Source organism: Passer domesticus, chromosome 4, assembly GCF_036417665.1.
Source record: "Passer domesticus isolate bPasDom1 chromosome 4, bPasDom1.hap1, whole genome shotgun sequence".
Classification (NCBI taxonomy): domain Eukaryota; kingdom Metazoa; phylum Chordata; class Aves; order Passeriformes; family Passeridae; genus Passer; species Passer domesticus.
The window spans coordinates 42916101-42941518 of NC_087477.1; the positions used below are offsets into that span (position 1 = coordinate 42916101).

At 36.2% G+C, this 25418-nt stretch overlaps 1 protein-coding gene across 1 annotated transcript in view; it reads right to left on the reverse strand.

Annotated features, from left to right (window-relative positions):
• The window catches only part of PDGFC (platelet derived growth factor C), a 119574-nt gene that overhangs the window by 42227 nt on the left and 51929 nt on the right, over positions 1 to 25418 (reverse strand). Inside the window, exon 2 of the mRNA XM_064417488.1 lies at positions 8288 to 8483. Within this exon, the coding sequence (XP_064273558.1) occupies positions 8288 to 8483 (196 nt within the window). The remainder of the gene's footprint in view (positions 1 to 8287; positions 8484 to 25418) is intronic.

Consider the following 25418-nt stretch of genomic DNA (forward strand, 5'->3'; position numbering starts at 1 on the left):
TTATAGTGTCCTCTAGCAACAGTGGATACTAAAAATGAATGCTGCATTTACAGAAACTGAGGGAAAAGTGGGTAGGTGGGAATGCAGTCTCTAGGTTTGTGCAGAGTGCCCTTCTGATCACGTCACCTGTGCTCTGCTGTCCTCCCATTCCACCCAAAGAAGCCTCTCCTTCACTCTTCCTTTCTTATGTTTCATTCTGATTTGCTTAGAGAATACAGTTTTGTAGCTGTAAGCCCTTTCTGTACAACAGAAGAGTTTACTCTTCTTGAAGCCTCGGAAATGTGTGTTACAGAGTAGCCTTACAATCACACTGAGCTTTGCTTTCCTGATTTGTTTTTATCATTTTTTATTGCCTGGGATATCTGCTTTGTCACACTTATAAGTCTCTTATCATGAGAATGGTATTAAGCAGCTTTTAATAAGCAGTAGAGAACCCAAAAGAAAGGATCTACTTCTGGATACAGTACACATCTCTGCCACACTGGGAACAGTGGACAGCAGCTAAACCAAAAGGATGGGACCAGCTGAAAGATGAGTTAATGTTTGAATTATGTGGAGTGTTTTTTCTGGAATCATGCAATATCCAAAAGGAACATATTTCTTTAAAAAAATCCTAATAAACCAAACCACCAAAAGCCAAAGATAAAATTAAAAAAATCTCCACTATAATTTTATTCTATGAAATCAGAATAGAGAAGAAACAGACCCAGATATTTCTTTTTATGCAAAAAATCCACTCTTTTTTCTTTAAAACACTAAGAAAGCAGGAAGCATAAGTTTGTTGGATATTTCATCAGAATTCTATTCATTAAATTAAAAGAATATTGTCACATTGCAACTCACATGAGAGAAATAACTTCTGTAGTATAAAACTATTTTATTTATATATAAAAGAAGAATTTTTAGATAATCACAGGACTCTGCTCCTAAATCAATGTAACTTCTTACAAATTTTGATCTCCATCACTCACTCTTACCCATTTAGCATCCAAACTTCTCTTGCACTGGCACTACTTTTTAGTTGTGTTGCAAATGGATCAAACAATTAAAAATCAAAACCATAAAAAAACACTCTACAAACATCAGAAGAAATTACTCCATCAGCCTAAATTGACACAAGTTTTATGTAATTTTCTACATAATTTTCCTAAAATGCCACATTTCTGCCACTGATAAAACATCAATGCTGCTACAAAGGGCTTCTGATTAAATTAAGGTACTTCATACTAATTCTCTGCCATCAATATTTCAATTAAACCAAGGCACTTGAATACTAGAACTCATCCCAACCATTCAAATTATATGTCCCCCTTTCATACTTTGAATAAAAATGATTAACAATTTATGTGTTGGGAAAAAATTAAATATTTTGTATTGAGGAATGAGAGTTCATATGCTTTTTATAACCCTGTGTATTAATGAATCATTCATTTCCAAATTGATCTGACTCACAGAACAGAGCTATAATAAATTCTAACTCAGTTATGGTTTAATTTTTGCAGAAGTTACAGCCAATTATGAGACACTTCAGTATGACTGATATGTAGAGTCACCTAAACAGAGCCCAGCCCATCCATGTGTCAAATCTCACAGAATTACAGAATATTCTGGGTTGGAAGAGACCCACAAAGACGATCGAGTCCAGCTCCTGGCCCTGCACAAGACCATTCCCAAGAGTCACACCCTGTGCCCAAGAGCACTGTCCAAACACTTCTTGAGCTCTGTCAGGCTGGTGCTGTGACCACTTCCCTGGGGAGCTGTTGCAGTGTCTGACCGCCCTCTGGGTGAAGAACCTTTTCCTGATATCCAACCTAAACTGCCCCTGACACAACTTCAAGCCATTCCCTCGGGTCCCATGGTTGGGCACCACAGAGAGGAGATCAGTATCCGCACCTCTTCTCACGAGGAAGTTGTAACTGCAATGAGGTCTCCTCCAGGATGAAAGGACCAAGTGACCTCAGCTGCTCCTCACACAGCTTCCTCACCCTCCACAGCCTTCCCCACCCTGGTGGCCCTCCTTTGGACACTCAATAACAGATTTTTTTTTTAAATTTTATTTTTATATTGTGGCACCCAAAACTGAACACAAGGTTCAAGGTGAGGCTGTCCCAGTGCAGAGCAGAGGGGGACAATCCCCTCCCTTGCCTAGCAGGTGATGCTGTACCTGATGCCCCCAAGGACACGCTTTGCCCTCTTGGCTGCCAGGGCACAATGTATTCAACTTGCCATTGACCAGAACCCCCAGGTCCCTTTCCATGGCACTGCTCTCCAGCCTCTTATTCTCCAGTCTGTCTGTACACCCAGAGTTGCCCCACCGCAGGTGCAGAATCCAGCACCTGCCCAAGTTGAACATCATATCACTGGAGATTATCTCATGAAAAAACAGGTGGTTAAAATTGAACATACTGAAATGCTAAGGCAACAGCTGTAAGAATAGAGTTTTAAGGATTAGTCTTCACAATAACTTTCATTTCTGCTTTCAGAATTCTGTGGGTTTTGGTACTCAATGTTTTGGGGGTTTTCCCAGATTGAAGCCTTAAAATTTTTGGGGACTCTCTTTTGAATCCTCAAATAAAGGTGGCAGCAGCAACCCCTTCATCTTCTGAAACATGTGAGGAAGCAATAAAAATCCCAGCAGCCAGCTACTTAGCAACATAAGTCACTGTGAACATTGTCTGCACCAATTCCGCTTTAAATACAGTTCACTTAAAGGTCCTTATGCAGTTATTCAAAGCCAACTTGAACTTTGTACTTACTCAGGAGATAACTTCACCCTCTGTAACCACAGTCAATGAGAAGAATTTAACGTATTGTAAAGTCAGCCCATCAACTGTGTCCAGAAAACAATTTTCTTGGGAACCAGACCTTGATAAGGAACTTGTTGCCCTCAAAAGCCCCAGAAGTAATAATTACTTTATGTGAAGAGTAATATTTCTTTCACAAATCTATGCTTGATATTGATGTGGTCTTCACATATATACAATTGACTCTATAATGCACCAAGGTAAAACAAAAAACCAAACTTTTTTCTTCCCTAGGGGGCAGGGTGTGAGATGGAATTTCTTCTGAATAGAAGAAAATGATGCTGACATTATCCTTTCATGCATGCACTCTCTTGATGCTGCAAGGTGCTTCCATACAAAAGAGCATAACAGAAGCAAAATTTCTGTTGTCTTTTTTACTGAAGCATTAGAGAGTAACTGTTATGTATGCATATTTTACTCCACATATTAGACATTGTAATAATAACAAGAAACAAAGTTCCACATAGTGTAAGTAACTCATTGTGTTTATATTACACAGAAAGTTGTCTGGAAAATTATGCAAGAAAATGTTCAGTGTTTTTGTGTTTAGTGTAAATTATCACTCTCTAGCATCCATTTGAAACAAATTATGCAAAAAAAACCATAAAAGACTGCTAAGCAAACATTTTCTTTTGTCATAGTCACAGATGAAAGACGGTGTCTGTATGTTTCCTCTTTAATACACCTTGTTCAGTGTTGTCAGACTAAGCCAAATCTTCTAATTCTTTAATTCTTATAAACAATTTCCTAACAGTCTGGATTACAGCTTCTATCCCAGAACATCCCATTGATGTTCCATGAATGGAAGGCAATAGCTCAGTCACAACAGACCTGCAGTGAAGGAAAGTAGCCAAGGGAAACATGGAAAGGGGAGGTAGTGAATTTAACACATGTGGCACTGAATAATAAAGCATCATCCTAAGAGTCCTCAGAGGAAGAATATTCTCAGGATTCAAAAATTAAGTATTGACTTTGACAGGAAGAGGAAAAACAAGTCGCACAGATTTTACCCTATGATAGCATTGATGGCTGCCTTCAGCTTAACTAATTTTATGTAGGAAAAAGTTCCACAAAATACACATATCAAGTAGACGAGCTTTTAAATCTCTTTCAAAACATTATAGGTTAATGCTTTACTTATACATGTAAATGAACAGACTCACATCTGCAGCTGCTTTTAGCAGCTAAACAAACTATAGTTGATAATTTAAATTATTAGAGGGATAAAGAGAGTTGGAAATTAGTGTAACAATCCTAAAATGAAGATGTTGCTAAAATGGTATTTATTATTCTACTATCAGTTAGTTCCACAGCCTTTTACTTGTGCATTTCATCCTTATCACCTTATCTACAGTAATTGCACTTTGGATTTGTGACACATTTTTGTGTTTTATTATATATAATAAAAGTCAGACTGTAATCATCAGATGATTAGAAAGAACAGCTGCAACCACTGCTCAGATGAACAACTAGGGCCATTCCATGCACAGGGAGAGAGAAAGAAGATTCTTTCCTTTCCCTTTCCTATTTTTGCCTTGCATTTTAATGCTCTGACCAACTCACATCATCAGACTTCCCTTCAAGATCAAGTGTAATATCTGTGCTCTTGCTGGAAGAAAGCTAAATCTATGTCTTCCTGTCACAGAGGAGTTAATCATAAAGCTGTTATCACTTCATGTTCTTATTGACAGAAAGCAACAAATTTGAACAACAAGCAACAGCTGAGCAGAAGTCAGGTTTTGGTCAAGAAGAGTTATGGCAGCTCCCTGGCAATAGGAGCTGTCTGGCACAGGAGTCTAATGGCTTTAGGATTAAAACAGGATTGAGGGCTACGATCATGAAAATAATGACCTGTCAAATCAGCTACCATATCAACAGCAGAAAAACTACATTTTCGTTTCATCAGAAAGGGCAGGCATATGCAATCCAAATTCCCAATGAATGCTAGAAATTCACTGCCACTTTTATCATGTAAACAGTACTGCACAAAACACCCAAGAGTTACATCCTTCTCCTTTCTGTTTGGTTGGTTTGAAGGAGGATTATTTTGCTTGCAATATTTTTCTTTTGTAAGTCACAACTGAAATCAAACACAGTGTATGAAACTGAAGTTACCATAATATTGCAGAGATTTATACATCCCTACTGTCAACCAAATAACCTACATCTCTTCTAGATATATGTATGGATCTAGTTTCCAAAAAAAGTGGAGTTTGTGTTCACTTTGGAAAGGACACAGTGGGATTCTTAACATTTTGTCCATAGGAAGGATGAAGTGCAGATGAAGTAGAACTGTTGTGAAAAAAAACCCAAAAAACAAAAAACATTGACTATTTTTAAAGGAATGGAAATATGATGTGCTTGAATTTCAAGTACATCACCATTGTAAAACCAGGATGAAAATCACCTGGTTAAATACAGGCAAAATGCCAGAATTTTGTTCTAAAAGTCCTGTAATTTAAAATTACTGTGTAATCATGCTTAACACTGTTGAGAATTAGCAGAATGTGCACGTGAATACAGGTGAGGCTGAGTCAGAAGGGCTCGCCTTAACATAGAACTTTTTGTAATGCAAATTTGCTACCTTAGTAAATACTCTAAGTTGAATGGCAAGTTAAAACCGAGTGGAAAAAAAAAAAAAAAAGCCATGTAGGATCACTTGGATTTGCATTTGGGAAAATATTTGAAGCAGAACCTAGAGTGGTACCTGAAAAATATCTGTAAAATATGATATTTGCTATAGATGAAAAGACTTCACTGAATAGCCTGAAACGTCAGAATTGACTTTGAAAAAATCCAAGGTCAGATACAGGAAAAAACTTGCCATAGCTTCAGGATGCATCTATGACATTTTTTAGTCACCACTACTATTGTATTCCTGTTATAGAACTATGTTAAACAAAAAACCACTTGTACAACTGGATATATTTGAGTTTAATTTTTCTCCAAATTATGAGCAATATTTGAATTACTATGAGATGCAAAAACTGCTATGTAGCTTAAGCTGTTATAACTGCTAATTATCTTAAGCTGTTATACTCCAGAATATTCTCTCATTGGCCCTATGAGCTGACACCACAGGGCACCACGGTCTGCAGAGATGATGGAGAAAATTCTGGTATTACCCAGAATGAGCAGCTTAAACAGGTAGAGAGACTAAGAACTGTGACAATGAGCACAGCAAGTAACTCATGAGGTTGTCTCAGACACCACAGAAGGGAGAAAATGATATCCTGATACACACTGTACACATAGAAAATCTAATGTTTCCTGGCTGCAGTTTTTACTTCATTTCAGTCATATGTCAAAGCTAAAGGTATAGAATTATAATAGATTCAACTTCATGTGATGTTTCATATCCTTTGTCATACAAACTTGCTTTTGGAGAAATCGTTGAGCACACTACATGAGCAATACTGATTTGTGTGTTTCAAGATGTCAGAAGCACAGTACAGTAATAAATTCTGTGGGATGTAGTCCATAAAAAATCCCTAGTTTTTCTACAGAAAGTATTGGAAGAAGTATAAATATTTTTATTAGGAAATCTAAGGGTAAGAAATGCAAGACACAACTCGTAAAGAGATATTATTCAGGTAACTTGTAACTTGACGTGTGTAGAATTATTTTACATATTTAATCTGTCTCTTAGTTATTTCCTCAATTTGTTAGTTATTTACACTCCCTTTACATCAAACAAGCTGCAATTTCTCTTCCTTTACTGAACTTGCTACTGAAATCGAAGTCCAGAGGAATCCTGGAGTTAAAATCAAAAATATAAATCTTTTCCAGAGATAAATATAGCTCTCTTTTTAATCTTCCAAACCAAAAAGCCCAGTATTTTTTCAGTAGGACACATATCAGGAATTGCAGTCATACAACTTCCTGGTATCCCTGAACAATTACAAGCATGGTAAGATTCCAACTGAGTGAAGATTATAAGTGACTTGTTACTGTTTCTTAATTTGTCAGTCCTTTGTATTCAGCACATTATTTACCTAAAATAAATCTACTCACAATTAAAATACTATTCTAGTCATAATATTATAAAATATTTTAACTTATCTTACTTCTCTTTTTGCAAGTGGATGAATGAGTCACCCTACCTGGATTTTCTTTCACTTGCCACTTCACTCTGCCATATGCAAAGAAAAGAAAAAGCAAGCTAAGTTTTTACTTGAAGAAAAGACTTATTGTGCAAAGGGAGTGCACTCATTCAAGCAAACCTGTGTTTATAGTCATTAGTATGTAGTATAGTACTGATATGGCCTTGGTAATTACTTGCTTTAGAATTCTGAGAAAGAGATATTTATCTGTTATAAACACCTTTTCCCAAATTAAGAATAAGTGCAAAAATAACCTCTAAAGAGTTCAAAATTGTTATTAAAGGTTCATACAAACCAATGGAATAACAGTCAATTTAAAAAACTGAAAACAAGTATCAAGTCAAATGCATGTATGATGTACACAACAATAAAAATCAAACCAGAAAAAAAACAAAAAAAAAACCCCAAAAAATTATTTTGAAACAAAAATCTTGTGTGGAGTACTTCTCCAGGAAGGTATCAAAGGAGAAAATGCCATTTAAATGACACATTTTATTTAATTTACTGAAAAGTGCAGACAACATACCACTATTCACACATCAGGACTTTTTATGATGTGTTGCTGAGATAACAGACAGATATAGGATACAAGAGTTTAGGATGTCTCCTCTTTCACCCTCCCACAGGAAATGTCAGTCCTACTGCCTCACAAAACACCCAAAACTTTATCAACCACACAGCTTGGTTCAGAACTACATCTGTGCTGATGCCTGTTATGTCACAACTGTTTCTCTCCCAAATTACAAAGCCTTCAGCTGAGAGTCATGGAAGGAAACAGACCCCACAAGTCCTACAGAAACCTTTGCCAGTGACTGAGCATGCAGATGCTTACTGAAGTCAGGAAAAAACCAGTACCACTGAAGAATGTCAATTAGCACAGTACTTTAAGTGCTGTTTTTCATAGATAACTTGACAACTTAAGGCCATTAAAATATTGTAGAGTATTGTGTGGGGGTGTCTTAAACAGCGGTGTAGTACTTTTTGTCATGACCTGAATTCTGCTTCAGGCAACTTACTCACCAAAATTTACTCTGCAAAAATTAGACATTCATCATTCTAACATTCTGTCAATAATATTTTCTCTGATGTCAAAACTTTCACTTGAGAGGGAGATTAAATATGTCACATTTTTCTGTTGTAATATATCTATGGCCGAGGTACTGAATGCAAAAGGAAAAATAGGAGCATGCCAGAACTTTCAAGCATGAAAACCTCCTCTAGCACTATAAAAGCAAATCATAAACCAAACTTTAAAAGATGCGTTTTATATATAAATTAACATGCAAGTGTTGATTTTTGCAAAACTCAAGCAGTACTTTTTTTCTTCATCTCCAATCACCTCCTTTCAGAATTTCCTAAGTGAAAGGGAAAGTAACTTACTTGCAAATGTCATCTTCTGGGTCCTCAAGCCCAAATCTTTCATCAAAAGTAAGCTGTATCCATACATTTTCATCAAGTGCTACTAATCTCCACACTAGCACAGTGTTGCGTGGGTATGTGTGTGGAAACTTGGGGCTGTGAATACTCCCATTAGTAGTCACAGTAATTATCTTCTCATGGTGAGGGTCCTGCACACCTACAGGAAGGACAGAAAACAGAGGCATCAATACTCATTCCTTCCCCTTTCCCCAAAGTGCCAGTATAGTATGCACAGATAAAGACGCTTTTGTTCTGTTTGCTTTTCTTTATCTGGCAAGAATTTCTGCTTGAAAAGTCCTTACAATAAGACAAAAGTTTTTCTAAAACCTGTATATTGTCAGATTGGTATTTCACTTGGGAAATTATAGGTGTTCTCAGAGGTAGCTATTAATAAATTTGTAACAAAAAAAGGTCCTAGTTTTATACAGGAGATTTTATATTCCTTTGTTTTCAGCTATTCTTTTTTTTTCCAGATAGATATTCTACCTTATTTTTCTGACTTTTCTTTATAAACAGCATTCTGATGAACATTCATTTGAATTTATAAAACACAGACATACTTCAATATACTATGAAACCACACTCTGCAATTGTATACCTCAATATAGCCATATATAAATGTCAAAAGCTAAATTAATATAGTGCAAGAAAAGAAGACCACAGATACTGCATTGCTATTTTAAAAGAATCAGTCTATACTTAAATATAATTTAAACTCTTTGCCTTCTATTATTCTGGACTTGTACTTTCTACTTTTGGTATGAAAATGGTAAATTTTCTTTTAAGAAGAATGGCTGCTTACATCAAGCTAATGAAGTGTGTTCTTGCCAACATCCACACACACTTGCAAAGGACTGACTGCAGTAAGAGAGGACAGCATGCAGTAATAAGAAAAAAAGGCACAAAACCAGAATTCCTAATTTAGGTACTTCATTGGGTTTTTGTTAGCTGAGTCACAAACATTTTTCTATAATGTACAGTCTGTCAGCTGAGAGCTGCTTGCTATACACAGGAGCCAACAATAATAAAAATTACTTTCCCAGAGATTAGTGCACTAGAGTGCTATTTCCAAGGCATTCAAAGGACCACCATTTCAGATAAACATGTCAAAGTGTGGTGTCTGATCACATTATACTTAGTGGTACTTTTTGTCCCTAAAAACACAAACAGAATTACAAACCATGATATATTTCACAACATATTAAAAAATGTTTTCTTTTGCATCATCAGGGCACTGATAACAACAGAACTGCAAGTAAGGACTGTAAATAGTCCAGGGATATCATGACTGAAAAGTCAATAAAAAAGGGGAAAGGAATGAAGACATATCTATTATTTGGTGAACTGCATCTCCAGTACCTTCAAGCTCCCCCATTTGTAATGGAAAAAATATCTATTTGCTTTACACACAACAGTGTTACATGAACATATCAAATTTCCACACACACCACTTGCTCCATTTCAAATATTTGCTTTCTCACAGTGGAATTTCTTCTCTTACAAAAGAATTATTTTGTATGACTACAAAGGCAAGTAATTGCTGTCACTGGAGAATGAAGCTTGTTATTTCTATTCAGATAAGCTGCAATATTCCTTTTTATCTGTTCTACTAAATTTGTACCAGTGTACCTCAAAACTCTAACCTTTGTCTACTTAGTTCATGCATGGTCTGAAAATTGCTTTTGAGTAGACTGTGAAAAGCACAGCTACCTTTGCATGGCTGAAATGAGACTATAGTTTTTGATCTTTGTGGAATGACCTTGCAATTCCTGGCTTTATTTTAGGTATAAATCAGTCCAAGTTACACTAAAAAGGCAGTAAGAAGCTCACTTAAATTTACAGCAGCCAGCTGCAGAACTCCAAATCTATATACATAGCTGCTGTGGGCTGTCTGCCTTTCTATGAACAACCATCTTCCCCATACTCATCCTGATGTCCCTCCACTAGGACAAAAAAAAAATTATTACTGTAAAAAACAGTATTGAAAAACTCTGAAGCATCAGTTTAGGTAAAGACTGAGGTAGACAAGGCAACATCTCAGCCAGGAGACAACTGGGAAAATGGAGACAGACAAGGACCAGAACAATGCATTTGCATCTTCAGTAAAAAGCTTCAACAGATGATGAGCAACTGAGATCATCTTCAGGAGAAAGTCCTGGAAATGAGTCAAACTAGACAGGAAAAATCCCTGAGTTGACCCAGAGATATGACACGGTTACACTTATTAGGAAAGGACGACACACTTAACATAGCCTGAAGTTGAAGAATGAGTCGCCGCAGTCGTCTTTGATGTGGTACACGATGCTATCACCAGATTTATACATCCATCAGTGCAGAAAGTCTGCCCCTGAAAATTACAAGATTCCAGGCATTCTAAAAGCAGAGCAGTGCCTAACCCTTCCACCCATGTAGTAATGCAGATGAAAAACCACAGTATCACCAAACAGATCAGTAGATGCCACTGTAAACTGAAATTAAACCCACCAACTAGACAAGCTCATTCCTGCCTACTTCAAAGTAAGTCTCTTCCCCCATGGGCACAACACATTTCACAAAGATCAGTGCTGACACTTTTTAAATATAGCAAATACCTCTTTCTTAGTACATTGTAATCTCTGCATTTTAGCAAAGGTCATGGTTAGAACTCAGACAAATTGCATACAGTTCAGGAGATAGAAGAGGAACTGCAGAGGAAGAGAGGAGCACCATGGATGGAATAATGACCTTGGCACTGATTCACTTAATCGGCCAAACAGGACTGGAAAAATTAGTTTTTAAATCCTTTTGTTAAAACTACACATTTTCCACCAAAGGACAACTAATCACAGTTGTTAATCAATAGTACTGCTAATCACACAGTCTTTATATATATTATTTGGTTAATTTCATCTGATAGCCCTAAATTATGAAGAACAACTTTAGGCCTTCAGAAAGAGCATTAGCTAATGTGTGCATATTACTGTTTAAAAGAAATAAAGCCAAATCCCAACATAAAAAATTCTGAACTCCAAATACTTGCAAATAAACATTAGAAATTTTTCAGATATACAGAAGTGTTGCAGTTTGTGAATCTTCTGTTTTAAAACTGAGAAACAAAAGGTGCCAGTAACTATTTGGTCATTACCATAGAACTTGAGAGGGAAACAGGGCTTTTTAATTAATTGAAAGGATTTCCGGACAGCATTCCCATATAATTTTTATAACATGCCCATCTGTACAGAAACTGAGACTTTGTAAAATAAATTCTTTAAAATATTACATATTTCTTCCTCTTTCCCCAGAATTTCAAGCAATAAGTCTGCTTTCAAAAGCAGTAACTCAAGCCATGCAGGGGTACCTCCTTCTGTCCTGTCTCTGATTCAGTTCCCTCCAGGCACTTCTTAGCTGTTATTCAAATACAACAGTCAAAAGAAATTTAACTCCTTTTGCCAGGCACAAAAGAAAAACTGGAAGATCATCTGTTATTAGCAGAAAATTGAAGACAAATACCTCTGTTCTATATTGTTTGCACATGAAATGGCTATCAGGGCAAAGTCACTCAAAGTCATACAAATGCTGCTATGCAGAGACCTTGGGAGACCCCCAGTCCCAGCTCCTGCTCAGGTCACAGCTCCTGCTCACACCAGAGCAGCTCAGTCATTGGAAGGCCGGCATTTCTAGACAATGCCCAAAGCCCCTCACACATGGAGACTCCACAGTGCCTTGGGATAACTTATTCCATTGCCTCTCTAGGAAAGATGTTTTTTCCTAGTATTAAATTTGATCCTCTCAAGCTGCAATTTTTTAGCCATGATTCTTTTTTTGGTTTTGCGGGCATTTTTTTGTTAGTTTATTTGTTTGGGGTTTTTTTGGGGCGTAAAGGGGGGTTGGTTTGTAGGTTTTGGGGGGGTTTTAGGTCATTTTTTGTTGTCCTTTTTTGTCATTTTTGGGGTGGTTTTTCTTTTTGTTTTGCGGATTTGTTTTTGTTGTTGTTTTTGGTGGGGGTGGTTTTTTTGGTTTTTTGGGGTTTTTTTTCAGGATTCATTCTGGTACCTTCTCTGTACCTTCTACCAGGAAGAGTTTAACTTTTCCATCCCCTTCAACTGCTCTTCAGGCAATTGGCAGCCTACTATGGCTGCCTCACATCCTTCTCTTCCTCAGACAAAAAAAACCCAGACTCCTCACTGTCCATCACTACCTGCCACCAGCCAGCTGAGCCTTCAAGCCTGGCCATCCAGACAATGTTCAACCTAACTAAGTAAGCAGACTACTCTTCCAAAATTTTTCCACAGGTTGCACAAGAAGTGTTTTTGAGGCTCACAGCCTTTGCTTTTATCATCAACTTTTCCAGCTGATGATGACTAAGAAAAAGAAAACTTAATACTGACTTGCTGTATCTCCTAAGAAAGCTTCCCTAAGCAATATGGTCTGCAGCTTTTCTGGGATACTTTTCTTGAGACGGATCTTATGTGAATTTTCCATTTTCAGTTGCTTCTATGATACAGCTACCTATTTGAAATCTTGACATGATTCTTCAAGCATTAGCAAGAAATTAGAAAGAGAGATGAACATTACCCACAGTACACACACACAATATACATGTGATCTGTCAACATCACAGCATAATAAATTCAACATCTAACTAGAACTAGAAATCTGATAATTTGCACAGTTACATGTAACCCCAAATCAGAAAATTTAAGAAATACAATTTATAAAGTATCACATGGATATAAATTAACAAAGTAGGAACATGTAAGATAAATATTACATTTTGTTTACATTACTCCTCCCTCTGACACATACTTAACTCACACTTGGAAAGATGTGAAAATATTCCAGTTCACACAACTCAAGATGAATGTATAGAAGAACTGTATTTGTTTTCTTTAAATCCTACAATTTAACCTATTCCTTTTTTCTTCAGTTAGTATTTTGCGTTCAAACTTGTACTGTTACCTTAGGCACTGAATATCACACACTATTTGACTTCTGGCTAAAGGTCTTTCTGCCTTTCACATTACATTAGGGACTGAACACAGAAGTGAGCAGAGAAGAGAAAGTTCTCTAATTGATGTTTGGGAACCCTCATTTTTGGCAGCTGACCCAACAGGGAAGGACAAAAGGAAGAAAGAGAGGACAGAGGGGTGGAGCGGGGAAGACATCAATGGGTGACAGAGCATGGAACTGCAGTAACAGATTTAATAAAGTTTCCACACAGCTGTGTGATTTAATGTCCTGCAGAAGATAATAATGACTAATCAGAAAGTAACAAACCTTTTTTGATTTCAAATTGTATCAAGAAACAGAAATGAATGTATACTTTTACTTTACAAGCTCATACTTTATAACCTTCAAGTATTCTGCCAGCACTTTGCCTAGTACTCTGGCTTCTGCTCAAAGAACAGAATGGCAATTAAACAGCGGTGATTTTTTGGTGGGGTTTTTTTGGGGTTTTTTTTGTTGGTTGGTTGGTTGACTGGTTGTTGTTGCAGGGGTTTGTTTTTTTCCTGCACAGTAAATCTTCTTGCATTAAAAGGAACATCTTTTGAGTTCTGTTTTCAGACCAAATTCTTTTGGAAGGCAGTCTTGGTCCTGAACTTCTCAATATCATTTAAAACTAGATAAATACTACAGTTTAGCCAAGATAAAGAATTCCTACTGCTAAATGTTAGATGAGGTAACTTTTTGCTGTTATCACATGCTCAAAGATGTAATTATTGTTTCAATAAGCGTTTATTCCAATGTCCACAGGTAAAGTCTTGGCTACACTGGCATATATGTTAAAGCCCCTGCTGACTTGAATATGAAAGGAATTCCATCTATGCTAAATACATAAAACTGCTAGAATTATTTTATATTAGACTGATAATAATATGATCTGTTTTCTTTATTCTGAAAAAAAATAGGATTATTAGTACATTGCGTATTCATAAGACAAATACATATACTGGTCATTCAAAAATTAACAAATTAGTCTGTAATACAAAAACTAGCATTGAAGTTTCATAAACATCCTTCTTTTCTCTTATGGATGAAATAAATACCAAGCCCATCCTTTTGATTTTTTTTTCATTTTTTCTTGTCTCAGTGGTTTTTTTTCCCTAGTAAAATTATTATAAAGTAAGAAACCATCACATAACATACAGTTTCTAATACAGTTTCTAGTCAAGGATTTCTCCCTGTCTCTGTCCTCTGGCTTGAGTGACTGGAGTCATCTTAGACAGAAGAGGCATCACTGAAGGAAAGCAAATTCTGGCCTCTTCCTACCACCAATGCTATCAATATATTTATCAAAATAATCCAGGATTATGATTTTTTTTTCCTGTAGGAGCAATAATATAAAGAGGAAAGGATGTAAAAAGTCCAGCAGAAGGTGATTTAGAAGTTTTAAAGGCATTATATTATAGTTTAATTTTTTTTTTTTTTTTTTTTTTTTTACTTTGAATGATTTACAATTCAGTTTGGGGTATGGTCTCTGACTGTCAAAGCAGTACTTGAAAGTGTGATGACAAAAACAAAATTCTCAACTAAATAGATGGAGAAAGTAGAAAAGAGAGCGAGACAGAGGAGAGGAAAAGGAAAGAAGGTAAACACCATCATTCTGAGTAGATCACTCCCCCAACCATGACAAGGACTGGCAGATAGTAAACAGCATTATGATCAACAGTGTGCAGGGCAGACAACAAATGCAATCAGCCTAAATACCTGGCCTTCACTCTTCAACACATGAGCTCTGCATGACTTCCTCATCTTCCTGCAACAAGACCACTCTTAATATTTTTCTTTTCTGCTATATTCCAGAGTATCAACCTGCCACACAATATTTTTTGTGTATTCTGTTTCCTATTTTCTCTTCCCCTGCTGAAAGGGGAAGCATGTTACGTAATCTCCAATCAAAAGGCCCTCTCTGCAAAATTATTTCAATTGAAAACTGCTGAAGCTAAAGCAAAGCATAACAGTATGCAGTGACAGATCCATTTTTCAGCCTCATCCCATGGAAGGCTAGAACATCAGGTTCAGTCTTCTTTAATAATGAACAGGTAAAATGGGTGGTCCTGAATGGTAACAACTCGGGAAGGGAAAGGCTTTTGAAAGTTACTCACCCAGGCTTTTACAAACACATGATTAAATGGCGAGGGATAGAAGGAACTGTAAGTCTCCTTGGAAAAGTACAACTTGCTCTACATGAAAAATCTCAGTAGAAAAGACCTGCAGGAACATTTAATGCTGAGAGGGATGAGGAAGCAAACACAAACAGTTAACCAGGAAAAGGTTTGCCCAGCTGGAGATATTTATATCTACTCAGAGATAACAAAGTTATTTATTTACTTTATAACGAAGAAAAAAAATGTATTTTGAAAGTCTTGTGTGTTTGGGAGGTTTGGGGGAGAAATATTAGTACTTTCAAATATGTAATCTTTCCAATTCTGTTACTAAAAATAATTGTTTCTTTTTTTCCTATGGGAACTGATTTAGAAAAGTTTTGAAAAACATAACTTAATTCTGATGCAAACAAACATCAACAGGAAGTACAATTATAAATAGTATCTACAGCAACAACAGAAACACAAGTGAATGTAAAAACCATCACATATAAATGCTTGAGCCCAGTGCTCCCAATTTGTTTTCAATTTTATTACAACAGCGCTTAGAAGCTACATCCAAAATTAGCTTTGTTAGTACTGGAGACCACACACATGCCCACACAGTATCAGTCAGTCTGTCCCGAAAAGCTGTACATACCAGCCGAGATAGGAAGGGACAGGGGAACAGAGCAGCATTACCCTGATTTTCCAGACTGTGCATGGCACAGAGTGGTTACAAGTGCAAGAAGATAACTTCAACAAAACAGTGAATGAACCTGGATTTCCTTTCATCCCCGTTAAAAGCATTAGTTTCAATGCCATATATTAAAACCTAATTGTAGCTCATTTTTTAATACTAGCTATATCTCATCATGTGCTTTTAAATTCATGATTCATGTCCTTTATAGAAAAAAAATCTTTAAAATCCAAACCATTTAAACTTGCACTTCTTGATCTTAAGTCAGACTTTGCTGAAAAACAAGGCTTAATTTTATTATGCCCATTTTCTTTATGGTGCCTTCAGTTTATATTGTGCAGCACTTGTTAAGAGCAGATACTAGTAAACATTTGGGAAAAAGATTATCCATGGTCCATGTGGAATTCAGTCTGAATAAATAGACTCTATGGATACGGAATGTGTTAAACAGCTCTCTCTCATTTTAGGTATTATTCAGAATGAAAAAAATAATCCCAGACTGATCATGTTTCAAGAGGTGGAAAGATAAAGGAAAAAAAAAAAGATAAAACTACCACCCTAATCTTCAGAAACACCAGCCCTGAAATGCTTTGGTTTGCTGTTTGCACTGTTTTACTATTTGTATGTATTTTGGTTTTTTAATTCTTTACACAGTAGAGCATTTTATATATATATAGCAATTCAAACATTTATGAAGATCATCAGTAGTAGTCTAAGGTTTGAAAAAAAATGTGCTGCCCAAGACCACATGGAAAAGCATTACTGGAAAGGCTTTTAGTCAGAAAATTACAGTGATGAAGTCCTGTAAGAGGGGACATTAAAGGAAACCAGAGACTGAAGGGTTTGTGCACTACAAGTGAAGGCAGGAATGCAGAACATGTAGGGCTAGTTTTACCTACACTGCAAGAGTAACTATAAGAATGAAGCCCATGTGGCATCCAGTTCACTATCAAAAATGCAGAGGACCCTAAGCAAAACAGTACAGAAGTGACATTGCCACTGGAAACTCCAAAAAACAGCTGAAAATTGTCCCAGGTTTACCTCACATACACACAATATGTAACTGCAGTATATTCTTGTGTTAAAAAGGCAACAGAAACAAAGAAAATATTATAAATAAATCACTTGGCATCTCTTTTTTATGTATTTTCTGAACCAGACTACACTACACTTCCAAATTCAGAGACACAAAAACATTACACCTTTAATGTCCATTTAAGCAAAAAAAATATTTTATCTAGTGTTAGCCTGTTAAAACAAAGCTTTTGGAATAATATGATGTCTTCACCTTATTAAAATTTGATCCCTAGAAGATAATTTCACAGGAAGCAGTCATGTACTATCAATACAGATCTGCAGAGGTGAATGCAATGCAACTGATATTGAACTGGAAGTCCTTCAGGCAGACAGAACTCTGTACAAAATCAAAATTAAAGCATTCATTTCTAATGTCTTTGAATGGAAGGTTAAATCATGCAACACTTAACAGTATTTACATGTGTAGAAGAAATTTAGAAAGGAAGGACAAGTCCAGCAGACAGTCTGTTGATCTGTAAGGACAAAATGAGACAGTATTGTAAAGTATAAAAACACCATATGGAGAACTAATACTTTTTACAACTCTGTTATCATGCATCTCTGAGCCTGCTGCCTATTGAACATATGCATACATGAAAACCAGAATCTCTTTTTACAGACAGACCAAAATTACAAGAATCTGATATTTAGACAAAATGATGAGAATTTTCTTAGGACAGAGAGATTTTCCAGCTTCAGGGGGAGAACTCTTGCCATTCTCTCTAAATAAGTAAAACACTGTCACTTTTCAGGTAATTGCAAGTGGTATGAGCCTAACTGAAAATTCAGTCCTTACTCTTCAGGGAAGCCAGATGAACAAAAACATCAGATTTGCAAACAATTTATCCTTAATTTCCTGGGATCTTTGTATTTTTCCAAAGACCATAAAGGCATAATGGAGCATCCATAAGAGACCTGTATCCCATAGGCTAGTGGGTATAAAATACCATAGGCATATGGTATTTAATGTAAAAAACCACTTCAAAGACACTTTTGATAATCTAGTATAGCAGGTGTCTTTAAGGAGGATTGACAGCAGGGCCCAAGTCACCATCAGTCAATTTATGCCACTGAAAATATATATGCAGTGCTGCAGTCTTCAGAAACCTATCGACACACTGATTTAGACTTTACTCCCCAGAGCTGTCAATGTTCACCTTATTTCCCATGTTAATTTATGATTTTATTTGTTCACAAATTGGGATTTTTTTCACACAATAAGCTCAAGATTTTATCACTGGATGATTTAATGCTTTTTTCTGCTGTCTTTAATATAAAAATCTTCTCAGACAGTTATGCCTAACCCAATATCAAAAAACTCTATATAGGTTCATCTGAAAAAACCTTCACAGTTATGATATGAAAAGTGACATTTGAAACTCTTAAGTCACTCCAATCTCCCTAGTTTCAGATAAGTTTCACATTTGTCAACCCTTTAAAAACTATAGAAGTTTTAAAACTTTAAAACTTGTTAAACTGTCAGTGATCTCCCCAAGGGTCTTGGCAATGCTGCCCTTTAACATAATTTGCTCAATCAGCACTGCTCATTTTGAAATCCAGCATGAGAAATATGCTACTTTCCACAACAGTCTTGTCCTCAGTGTCAGTCAGGATCAGAATGAAGTCAGATCTGTCACTTTACCTTTCTAGAAGCTTCAACCCTTGCCAAACTACCCTTCAGTATTCTTCAAATTTTTTTGAAAGCAGAGACATATGGGCATAAGGGAGGGTTGGGGGAAATTAATGCTTAAAATGCATTTTGGTTGCAGTGCCCCTGTAGTTCTGAAGAACATGCAAACAGTATAAAAGGAAAGCAGACCCTTAGCAGGGAAGCTCAAAGACTGTCCGAGTAGATTGGCTTCAATCAGGACAAAAAGGCTTTGCCTTAAGATTCAGTGGTAGAACAAACACTGATGTGTGATGGAAACCTATTTGCCACCAATAAATAAGACCTGCTTTCCTGATAGTTTCTTCTAGGTAGACAGTAAACTAGGTTAGGATAGTTAATGGAAACCACTTTCCAGTCTCTTCACTCGCATTTGGAAGGCATTTTGGATGCCAGTTTGTACTGCCATTCTAACTTCTTGGGGAGAAAGGTAGAACTATTTATTTCACAGGCACAAGCAGAACTGCACTTTTTAAGAGCAGTTTGGACAAATTGAATTCAAAGTTCACATCACATCACATGAGTCTCAAGACAAGAAGGAAATTAAATGCCAGAACTCTGTTTACCAAAGAGAAGGTAAATTGAAATAATTTTCCCCTAGTTACACTTGGAGTCACTACAGAATGACTCAAGTGTTAATCCCTGTGCTGTAATTGTAAGAGTTATTTATATTTTAAAATAGAAGAAAACTATAGTAATTTCAATTAAATGAAATTGTGTCTTATATTTAAGGCACTGCATTTTTCCAGGGCATAGCAGCAAGTCACTATATGAAAGAGAACAGCTTTTGTAAAGGTTCACATCTCAATGCACACTTCATTTACAATTTTATGTCTAAGAATTCAAATGCATCCCCAACAGAAGGCATTTATCAACAGCTTCAACACTAATAGGTGAAGCTATTAATTGCAAAACAAACAACATAGGAATATCAAACCCTCAAGCTTACGCTTTCATGTAAATTAAAAGGAACAAAACAATTAATACATGCCTAATCTAATCCAGCATTGCAATTAATAGGATGTCTGAATCACTTGGTGATAAATGCTCTGCAATAACTAAACACATATATATTACACATGATGGCTGAAGAAGAAAGTAAATATTTCTCATATCTAATCAGTTTCCCTCTACAGAATTTTAGCAGTATCAGTGTCTACAAACTTTGATGGTCCATAATGTTGTTTACTCAGTCCACCATAGCATTGCATGAAAAAGAATTCCATACACGCAGAATGCTTAAGACAAACCTGAAGATTGTTAATTAATAGCTTACTGAATTTTTTAGTCATGCTATATTTTTTCTCATTTCTAGGCACCTTAGCAGCAGTCTATTTTATTAAAAACTTTCACAATTAAAAAAAAAAAGTAAAAAGGTCCAAAGTGCCATGGCAGATGTTTTGTTTGAAATTGAAATCTTGAAGTTAAGATTATAATATGCCACAGGTAAAGTATTATCTGCACATCAAAGCATCACTGCTATAAAGAAAAATAAAGCACCAGATGCCAAATGTTGACTACCTCCACTATGAAGCTGAAAAAGAACAAAAGACTGCTGAATGAAAATCAACTGAGAATGTTTAGGATTTGGGGGAGGTAAGGGTGGTCTTGCTTTTTCAGTTCCTGGCTGTTTTGGAGTTTTTTGAAACAGTATATTAACATGTTTTAAATATTTCAGGTCTTCTGTAAAAGCAGAAAAGTTATGTTATCACACTAGCAAATCTGACTTGATTGCTGATTTCAGTCTTTTAAGACTTCTTCCTCACTGACTTAATTTGAGGGTAGTAACTGATTCATTTCTAGCTGGTTGCACTTTAAATTAAACAAAATTTGTTTTTTTAGTCTCCAAATAAAGAAGTTTGATTCTGAGAACAGTATTCCCTCAAATTCTTTAAAAACATGGGCATTATATACAATTTCTTTTAGGATGCTCAAAAAAGCAAGGGTCAGGAATTATTTTTGTAATCCAGAGAGGTCTTAAACTCACCTCACTTAGGTTTAGGTTTTCAAAAGAAGCAGAAAGAGGAGGATTGGTATTTCATGGTATCACCTATTTGTATAGAACTGAAAGCAACTGAGACTGTGGATTTCACAGCAAGTTTAGGGGATTCTCTGCAATGAGAAAAGTTTTCAAAATAACCTTTAAGTTGAGGTGTTACTGTTCAAAGAACAGTGCAGGACCATGAGCACTAAAAATCCTGCTTTAAAACATGTCTTTTCTTTTACATCTGACAAATACAGACTTGCTAAGAGATATACATTCCTTCATAGGGTACTAACTTTATTCTGGTTTCAAATTCATTATTTTGTATATTTCAAAGTGAATTAAAGTTCACTCTATTAAAAGTAATTAGACTAATTCTTTTTAGATTATCAGCAGGATACACCCAATACAAAGACCTGATGGTTTGAATTATTATTTTTAAAAATTCCTATGTACAGAACTTTCCCCTAAACTATTTAAATATTCTTATATGAAGAGCAGGATGGCTTATGAGTTGCATTGTTGCAAAGGCAAACTACATGCATACATATACAGGCATTTACTGAAGAACTGGTGAAAAAATATAAATTCTTCCACCATTTAATACTATTTGTTACCTTACAGTTCTGCAGAAGTAGTTCTGTGATGTCTTTTCAGATTTAACACTGTTGTTCAAAAAAAAAAAAAAAAAAGATTTTTCTTGGATGGGGATCTCATCCTAATCTTTTAATATTTATGGTATGTCTAATTACTGCTAAGTGCACTTCTGGAAGTAACTGCAAACCTACCAGTAAGACCCAGGGAGTTCATAGCACAAGGGAAAGTGAGAAAATAATTAAAAGGAGTAATAACAAAATAAGTCATCATCTCATTTTGAAATCAGCCAAATCTGATGAAGGCTAAAGTGATCACATACTCTCAGCTCATGGGAATGCACACTTGCCTTTGGAAGATTCTCATTGTACCAAATTGGAAGAGGAGAGCAGAAACTGTTTCTGCTATCTTTGAAGCTGCAGGCCTAAAACTAATAAAGATGAAAGTCTTTGTGCCCACTTCAGAAGGAATGGATGTGAAATATATCAAATATCAGAGGCATACATGAAGTCAACAGTGCTAACAGCTGTATTAAAACAAGTTCATACCATTAGAATCATTACTAGCAGAAGAAGAAATTAAGGTTAGAAATTAAAAATGTGCCAGATTCAGACTAGCACAGTTCCACGGATTTTTCAAATTACAACCCAAGGATGCCCTCAGTTCAGAACTAACCAGTCTTGGTATGGAAAGGTCAAAAATATGCTCCAGTTCAGCAGAGACTTTGAGAGATGTTAAACAGACTTTAAGAGTATCAAAAAGAATGGGGGAAAAAAATCTCACCACCAGCATCCCAAGAGATTCCACACATCAGGAGAAAAGAAAGTGTCCCCTTCTCCTCCCATAAACTGGATTTCCCATGTATTCCATTACTCTACCCCAGCTTCCCACAGCTGTGGATCCCCACAGCGCAGCCCTTCCATGGGACATGGGAGACCAGCCCTGGGAGAGCCTCGCTCCTGCTGCTTCCTCTGCCATCCTCACTGGAGTCAAGCCTGGCACCAGCTGCACTCCAGGGCAATTGTGGCTTTAAGGCAGTTCAGATGTCTTAGCAGCACCATCCATGCACACCATCAGAGAGACACTCATATCTTACACCACTGGTCAACTAACAGCCACTGGAAATGCCTTTCTTTTCACACACTGGCAGAAAGCAATGCCTTTAAGTTTGCTGGCTGGAGCTAACAGGAGCCCTCCTTGACACAGGTATTCATTCGCACGAGCTCAGAGTGTTTCAGCTGTTCTGGGTGCAGTTTTCCACACCATAATCATCTCACGTACTAAAACAATGGTATTTCACTGTGAGAGAGCAGATAGAAGAACGAAGATGTGTTAGGGCACTTCATACATTTGCTGTACTGATAAAGTTTCCTTTAAGAGACTTCCCACAAGGACTGGAAGTTTCCACAAAGGTCTGCATTTGCACTTTGTCCAGTGTTGCTTATTACCCTTACTACTTCTAGAGACTGGTCTAGGAAAATGTTAGGCAAAAGCTCAATTGAAATAAAGTAACCTTTGTAAAGTAAAAATAGTATCGATTAATAAAGGGTGTAGAAACACAGCTTCTTTCTTTATTTTGGCAATTCTTCATATACAACTCCATCCAACCCCCAACAGCTGGAAGTCTGGGTTTTCATTCTGTTTTCTGGTACATCCTGCAGACGACAGTAAACCCACTCTATCCTTTTGCAAAATCACTTGCTTTCCTTGTGGCTGCTGTTAAAATTCAAGTTGATAACAAAACCACCCTCCTTCTCAAGGAGACACACAACATTCCCCAGCACATACCCCTCAAGCGCTAACGCCTGGTGCAGAATGGGATTACTAGGGATCAGAAGTTGGCAATCTGGGTATCTACTCAGCTAAGCCCAAAGCCATTCACAAAGACAATATTTTGGGTCTCAGTAGTTATAGCTGTTCTTGCTTTCAATTTAATAATTCCTTTCACAGGACAACATTATTTGTTAGTGCTGCAAAAAAAGAGAGCCACATAAATTTTGAACAAAGTGAATACTTATCAGCAATTCCCAATTAAATATTCCAGGGACTTGTTTAATTCATCCCCTAAAGCTTTTACAGTTTCTGTATGAAGAGGAAAGCAAAAGCCACTTCATTTTGTGTTATAAATTTCTATTTAATAATATTTATTCTAATTCTGGTTACAAGCCAAAATAAATGTGTATCATTGTGAAAAGGCAGGAGTTAAAATAACAATTATAAATGAACAAAAGCAACTAATGATAAATACTTACTGTGCCTGTCTACTCATGGAGATGAGTATCCTGAAAGATGATGAGAACCCCATCCCCTTTTCCAGCAGAGCATGTAATTATCTTTTCACCCGGCTCATATTACCAACCAGTCTGGGCTGGAAGACCAGTCTTATATTGCTAACATAATAAAATCTTACACCTTTAGTACAATGGAATTTATCTTAAGTCAAAGAAAAAAACAAAAAAAAAACCAAAAAGAAAACCTGGAAACATTTACTGACCTCCAAAGCTAAAGAAAACAGCTTATTTTCTCTAAGTGCACTAAACAGTTCACCATTAATGTCTACATTTTAGCACTACCTTAACATGAGAACTTCATTTCATCCTCCTTTATCATTGTCATTTATTTCTACCATTACTGGGGAGTCAAAGCAGGTAGACTTTTCCTTTTTTTTTTTCCTTTCAATTCAAAGTACTGTACCACTATTATTACCTAAATGTTTAAATTAGTCATAGTCATTTGATGACACAATCTACTGGAATCCTTCTCTTCTTCTCTTTCCCTCTTTTATTCCATGTACATTACAGCTGGTACCGTGGATGAAATCCAGATGTTATGTAAAACAGCTGCAAATATGTGCTTCTATTTAAGCCTCCAGTACTTTTACTCATATACAGAAAATGCTTATACACTCAATGTCTGTGAGATCAGTTCACTGGAAAAAAAAAATTAAGTCAGCTGCTATGCCTTGTTAACTGAAGTCAAAAAGAACCCTCAGCCAAACTCAGTTCTTAAAGCTGAATACCAGTTGGCTTATCAACTTATTCATTCAATGACAAAATGTACTATTTTGTGTATCATTTTTGTGCCTTTCCCCCCCCTATAAATTCACTATTCATCCCATTTTATTTTTTTATTTTCATCTACACGTACATAACAGCACTCTATAAAAGCTGATTACCTGTTCTGTTCAAAGGTTTGGCAAAGTTTTATCTGAATCTGCAGTCTTAGTTCATTAAGGCAAATGAAAGCTCTTATTTTTCTCCCATTCTGTTGCTTTAACACAGAATGATATTGTTTCTATTCATAACACACTTTTTAGGTAAATTAAGTGAGGAAGGAAATATTGATTAATCACAGCAGAAAAATTAAACAAAAAATCCACCAATAAAACTCCAGTTCTAATGCATGCATAGAGTAACACCACATTAAGAACAGTTTAGAGAAAAAAAAGGAAAGAATAGGACATTGATTAATTTTATTTTAGTCTCATGTAAATATCAGATTTGTGAAGTTCAATGTGAAATTATCAAATATTTGTATATTTGCAAGTATATCAGCAACAAAAGAAGGGCAATGGAGAATCTCCATTTTTATGGATGCATGGGGAAACATAATGAAAAAGGATAGAGAAATTTTAATTGTTAATCATCGTGCCAGACTGTTTCCCAAGACTGGCTTCTTTAACAAGGAAAGGAGAGAAAGCAACCATATACTATGCAGAACCAATAAAATACTTCAGCCAAAGTAAGACATATTACTTTTATTTATCCATGCATACACACACACACACAAAAACACCCTATGCACAATTCTAAATAATCATGTTTGTGAGGAGGCCTGTGGATATTTTCTCTGTAAGCACACAGCTCTGCCTAAAATAGCTCAGAAAGAATCACCTGCCTGCAGCACATTTAGCCCCCAGATGAAATTCTGACCGAGGTGTCATGCAGGGACTCTGAATAACAAAGCAGCTAGCTGCCCAACTCTGTATCACCAATTCCTAATTTTTA